Genomic DNA, 6,000 nt, shown 5'->3' with positions numbered 1-6,000 from the left:
AACAAATCATCGTGATTAAATGCAGTAAGAAGCCAATAGCCAAATCAGTCTGGGGGGAGGAGGGGAGTCAGGCATTTCAGGGGGTGGGAGGGGAAGAATGCATCTCACAGCAAACGATCCTAAGGGGTGGACAAGGCTTTGGGATCCTGAACCTGAAGTCTCAGAGCTGGGCCCTCGGTCACTGAGGAGACGGATCCCTTGGGTTTGGGGACAAGTCACTTAGCTCCCATCCTCCTAGTGAGGAGAAGAGACCCCTCCCTCACCCACCAACAGAGTCGGGGCTTGAGCCAGATGTCACATCTTGAAACCACAATGCAAACTAGTTTTGTATTTTTTTAAAAAAAATTTATTTATGAGAGACTGAGAGAAGAGAGAAAGCACCAGAGCATCAGTCTGGTGCATGAGATGCCAGGGATCAAACCTTGGACCTCATGCCTGTCTGCAAACCCACCCCGTGGACCCTCTTGGTGCTACAACACAGACTGTCACTTGTGGAAACGCCTGGTGAGGAAGAGCCCAAAGCATCTGGGAGCCTGTGGAGTTTCTCTAGCACTTTCTGGTCAAGCCTGCAGAGGGCAGTGTAGCCCAGCAGTCCATCTCCTGCCAGGACACAGCCCCTCACACTCACTTTCCAGTCCCCCTACCCAGCCCGTCATTTTTCCTGCCATGGATTACAAAACGGCCTCTTCCTCTCCTGTGTTTGCTACAGCTTCTCTAAATCTGTCGGTCTAAGCAGAAAGCCTGAGCCCCACCACCCCGAGCTATGGTGTGTGTGTGTGTGTGTGTGTGTGTGTGTGTGTGTGTGGTGGGGGCATCCAGTTTTGTGACATCTCTTGTCATCTGCATACTGCACCAGATCAGGGCCCTTTGTCCCATGTCCCTTGTCTCAGGGGACTTAGAAAGCAGGTGTGTGTATGGGCGGGGAGGTTCCATGGGAGGAGTAAGCAGAAGCAGAGAAGGGTGGGTGATCTTGGCCTTGGAATTTGATATGTTTTCTGTTCAGTGGGTTTGAAAGCCCTGACTTTCTCCGAGAATTGCATACAGCATAGGAGAGATAGCTCACCGGGTAGGGTGCATGCCTTGTCATGCACACGGCCAGGTTTCCAGCCCCAGCACTACATGGGTGGGCCCCAGCACCAGGGGAAACTCCAGTGCTGTGGCCTTTCTTTCCTTCTTTCTTTCATCTCACTTTCTACTTGAACGAAAAAAAGAAGGAAATGGAAAAAGCTGACCCGTGAGCAGCAAAGTTAGGAAAGCATGAAGTTTCCCCAACACACACACACACACACACACACACACACACACGCACACACGCACACACGCACACACACACGCACACGCGCACACACACACGCACACACACACACACACACACACACACACGGCTGCATGAACAACTAAGTCATGGATCAGAAGGTAGCTCAGCCTGTCAGAACACCCACAGGCCACAGGCTCAGTTCCCAGCACCACCTTATGCCAGAGTTAATGTGCTCTGGTGTCTCTCTCTCGCTCTCCCTTTCTCCCTCATCTCTCTCATAATGAATAAATAAGCCAAGGAGGAAAGAAGGAAAGAAGAAGCAGGAACTGCTATGGCCCTGGAGGAAGCTGTGGTGCTGTGGAGTCTTTCCTGATCTCTGTCTCTCCCACCATCTCTCTAAATCCTGGGGCTGTGGAACTGTGCCCAGGTAGCAAGGTGAACCACTGTGGTGGCACTAAGCACAGGCTGGCACCAGGGAACAGAGGCCCTAGATATCATCTGCCCTGGGGAGTAGTCCTGGGCAGGATGGGGAACCGATGGGCAGCTGGTTCTGTGCACGAGGCTGCGTGTCCAGGAATGGCATCATCCTGGGGGTTGTGGGGCACACAACAGAGGCAGGAGACTAGCAGGTCCTGAGGCTGGGTTGGCAGCTGCCCCAGCCCTGGGAGCCCTGCCTGACTCCTGTTTCCTCGACAGCATCCTTGGCTCACACAGGACTGGTGCCAGGGGGGCGGGAAGCCTGTAACCAACCAAATCAACCCGCATGGGCTGAGCACCTGGTTTCAGGCCCAGGGGGGGCTGGGGAGGGTCCAGGGGCCAGATAGGTCCTGCCAGGCAGCACGTAGGACCCAGCCCCTCCACCACCCATGATCCACCTGCTTCCTGCTGCCCGGTCAGGGCAGAAGTGAGGTTTGAGGTGGGGGTGGGCTTCTGGGAAGACAGACAAGCAGACAGCCAGGTGGTTCCCATTCTTCCAAGTGGGCTTGTAAATACAGCAGCTGTGCCCCCACACCAGAGCACCGGGGGCCAGCCCCCGGGGGCCCGGGATCCCCCAGACCTGAACAATCCATAGCTCATTCCAAAGTTCTCCGGCCATCCTGTCCCTGTGTAGAAAAAAGTCACTGACCCTTCGTGGCTGTCACCATCCTGCTGGGTCCTGAGGTGACAGTGACTTTCCTGCCCTGACCCCCCCCCTCCCCAACTCAGCTGTTTTTGACCTCCTCTTGTGTCAGGGCCTCAAGCTGGCCCTGTGACACTCTTGGGTCCGAGTCAAGCTCTGGGCAATTTGTTGGTCCCTGACACATCGCTGCTGGTCCTGGAGTGTCCGTGGGGGTGGGAGTGGTGGTGCCGAGCGATGGCAGTGGGCAGTCAGGGCGCTGTCACCTGTCCCCTCGCCCACAGGCCTCCCCCGTGTACAGCGTCAGCTTGCCCCGGAGGAAGTTGGAGTAGACACGGAAGAGTTTGCATGAAGTATCCACTGTGAATGTCCGGAGGGACGCAGAGGGGGAGGTAGCAGGGGCATCCAGGTCCACACTGGCCAGGGAGACAGCTTCCTTCTGCCCAGGAGGGACAGGACAGTCACTGGGGAGGCTGGGGACCCTGGGTGGGCATCAAGCATGCCGGGCAGAAAGGGACATCCCAGGGAGAGCAGGGCCCTCCTCCCTCCCCTCCCCGTGGCCACTCACCGGGGCAGCCAGAGCCCGCAGCAATGAAGACAGGCTCCGCAGGCCGCTCACAGCCTTGTCCACCTGCAACAGCAGCAACTCTGGTGGCCGTGACGAGTTGCCTAGCAGGGCCTGGCCCCGCAGGATAGCCTCCGAGAGCAGGGCCAGCCCCTGCCTGACCTCAGCCGCCCGCTGCTCCACCTGGAGGAAGCAGGGCTCAGAGCCGGCCCTCCCTGCCCTCCGCCCTCCGCCCTCCGCCCTCCGGTCTCTTGGCGGGCTGAGCAAACAGCAGCACAGCCCAGAGAATGAAAGAATGAATGAATGAACTGAGCACCTTCCTGCCTCCCTTCTTTCCTTCCCAAACCACAGAACCCCATCAGCTCTGGCTACTCCAGAGGGGATCCGCCACCTCTCGGATTCAAAGCCTGTGTGAGCCCCCCCACCTCCCCTTCTCCTGGTTCTCTTCCTCTCCTAGCCCCCTTCCCCCCCCCCCCCCCCCCGTCTCCTGGCTCCTGCCCCCCTCCACCCACCTCCAGAGGGTGCAAGCAAGAACCCACCTTCAACTTCCTCCACGTGTGGAAGTTCACTTTGGTGTCTGGAACTGTGAGGTTCTCTCCGAAGCTGCAGCCGTCGGTGCAGCCCATCTAAAAGGCACTACCGAGGTGTCAGGGCTCCCCCCCCCCCTCGCCAAGGTCTCCCGCCTTGCCCGCCCACCTTCCAGCCCTGCCTCCCCTCTGCCAGGCCACAGGATTGCCCAAGCTCCCAGGTTGCCCAGCCTGACGGTGGGAAGGGGACCGGTCTCGTCCTTTCCGTGTTTTTTTTTTTTTTGGGGGGGAGGGTGGGCTACCCTTCTCCAGCCCCCCCAAACCAATAACAAGAATGAAGGAGGGGGTGTTCTGATCAGGGTCGGGGAAGCGCAAGGGGTCTCACCGTGACATTTTCGGCTTCCTTGGCTTCCAGGATGTAGCGCTCCAGGACGCGGCTGTCACAGATGAGGCGCGGGGGCCCCCCCAGGACGGACACCCCCAGGGGCAGCAACAGCAGAGGTAGCAGGAGCCGAAGAGCCGGGCGCTCCAGCGCGGACTGCCGAGCCGAGCCTTCGGGCAGAGAGGGGGGAAGGCACGTTGGGGGGCGCAGGCCGGCACCCTGCGCCCGGGGAACCCCACCTTCCCAGCGCTCCGGCTCTGCCTCGGGCGCCTTCATTCAACGCGGCGGCCGCGGCGCACCCCGCCCCCCAGCCTGCGTGCGCCCCCGGGGCCGAACTCCAACCCAGGAGCGACAGCGGAGTCGCCGGTCCCCTCCAGCCGCCGCCGGGAACTGCGCCCTCTGCCCCCGGGCCCCCTGCGCCCCCCGCGCCGGGCGAGCGCCCAGTTCCCGGGGGTCCCCCCGCCTGGCCGCAGGTGGGGCGGCCCCACCCCACCCCCACCCGGCCCTCCCGGGGTCCTTGGCGCGTGGCGGGTCCTTGAACCCGGCCACCTGGGGCGGCTGATCCCTCTGCAAACAGCGCTCACCGCGCGCCCCCATCTCCAGCGCTCAGCGGGCCGGGGCGCAGCTGCCCGGAGCCCGCATCCCGGGACGCGGCGGCGCGGGTTCGAGGGTGACGGGGCTGGCCGGGGACTGCGGCTCTCGCCGGGGGCGCCGGGTTATCAGGCTGTGTGCGTGCGCCCGGGGGCGGCGGGGGGGGGAGACTGTGTGCGTGAGGGGTCGCGGGCCTGGGCGGCGCGGGGGCAGGACGCCGGGGTCCGGGGCGCGGCGGGGCGGGCCTGCCTGGAGGCCCCCGGGTTCCCGGAGGTGCGCGGGGCGCGTGCCCGGGTGCACAGCCTGCGCTCAGGAACCGGGTGCCACTCTGGTGAAGCTTGGGGACCCCTTTGGTGCCACTTTGTGGACCCCTCTGGGACCCACTTTGGGGATCCACTCAGGAGGGTGGAAACCCCTCTGGTGCCACTCTGGGAAGCCTGGGGACACCTTTGTCTCTCCTGGGCGGGGGTGGGGTCAGCTGCCCACTGGCCCACAATCATAGCTCAGGTTCTAGAAACTAACAGGGAGGGTTAAGACGGGCTGGGCTGCAGGAATTTGGGGGTCCCTCCCTTCCTCCCCCTCTTTAACCTCTTGGACATTTTAGTTGTTTATATCACAGCTCTTGTTGGAGACTGAACCTGGGACCTCAGAGTCTCAGGCATGAGAGATGAGAGTCTTGCAGAACCATTATGCCGGCTTCCCACCTCTCACGTGCCCCCCCCCCCCTTTTAATGAGAGGCCAGAGCTCAGCTCAGCTCTGGCACGTGATGGTGCTGGGGATTGAACCTGGGATTTCAGAGCCTCAGGCATGAAAGTCTTTTTTAAATAAACATTATGCTGTCTCCTCCACCCTCCTGAGCTCAGACACTGAACTCTTAGGACACAGAGCATGCAGTTTTTGGTGTGAACTGGCTGTGACATCAGGTTTCTGTTTTATTTATTTTAAAGATTCATGATTTGGGGACAGGTGGTGGTGCACCTGGCTGAGTGCACATGTTACCATGCAGCTGTCGCTCTGTCTCACCCTTCCTCTCAATTTAGGACTGTTTCTATCCAAATAAATGAAGATAATAAAATGTTTTAAAAGATTTATATGATTTAATTCAGGTAGATTGAGAGGGGGGGAGGAAGAGGGCTGGGAGACAGCATAATGGTTCTGCAAAAAGACTTCCATGCCTGAGGCTCTGAAGTCTCAGGTTCAATTCCCAACACCACCATGAACCAGAGTTTAGCAGGCGCTGGTATTAACAAACAAAAAGGGGGGGTGTCGAGTGGGGAAGGGTGTCAGAACATTCATTGTGAATCTAGAGCTCTATTACTGCACCACCACCCAGGCATTTGTTTCTTGCTTTCAAAAATTCACTTTATCATTTAGAGCATAAGAGAAAAAGAAGTTGGAGCCCCAGTCCAGTGTATGGGAGGCAAATCCTGTACCCTACCAGCTGAGCTATTTTTCCTGTCACTGTTGAGTATGTGCGTTTGACCTATGAGATAGTGTAGCCTGAATGCAATTCATTTAAAAATATATAGTATTTATTTTTATTTTATTGGATAAAGTCA

At 58.9% G+C, this 6,000-nt stretch overlaps 1 protein-coding gene across 1 annotated transcript; it reads right to left on the bottom strand.

Annotated features, from left to right (window-relative positions):
• Positions 1-336: 336 nt before the first annotated feature.
• On the bottom strand, positions 337-4,125 carry EPO (erythropoietin). Its single transcript, XM_007534832.3, has 5 exons — positions 4,089-4,125; positions 3,853-4,019; positions 3,480-3,566; positions 2,944-3,123; positions 337-2,814 (listed from the first exon to the last, which is right to left on the bottom strand). Exons 1-5 carry the CDS (start codon positions 4,123-4,125, stop codon positions 2,638-2,640), a joined length of 648 nt encoding a protein of 215 aa, XP_007534894.1. The 3' UTR covers positions 337-2,637.
• Between the last annotated feature and the right edge of the window lie 1,875 nt (positions 4,126-6,000).

Source organism: Erinaceus europaeus, chromosome 15 (assembly GCF_950295315.1).
Source record: "Erinaceus europaeus chromosome 15, mEriEur2.1, whole genome shotgun sequence".
In the NCBI taxonomy this organism is placed as follows: domain Eukaryota; kingdom Metazoa; phylum Chordata; class Mammalia; order Eulipotyphla; family Erinaceidae; genus Erinaceus; species Erinaceus europaeus.
The sequence above is the reverse complement of the archived record's forward strand: the minus strand, read 5'-3'. Positions and strand labels throughout refer to the sequence as shown.

Excerpts from the sequence above, each read along its gene's own strand:
- EPO (XM_007534832.3), bottom strand. The coding sequence starts at position 4,125 with ATGAAGGCGCCCGAGGCAGAGCCGGAGCGCTGGGAAG. Across the intron at positions 4,020-4,088 it reads AGAGCCGGAGCGCTGGGAAG|GCTCGGCTCGGCAGTCCGCG; the intron begins GTGGGGTTCCCC and ends CTCTGCCCGAAG. Across the intron at positions 2,815-2,943 it reads TGCGGGCTCTGGCTGCCCCG|AAGGAAGCTGTCTCCCTGGC; the intron begins GTGAGTGGCCAC and ends CCTCCTGGGCAG.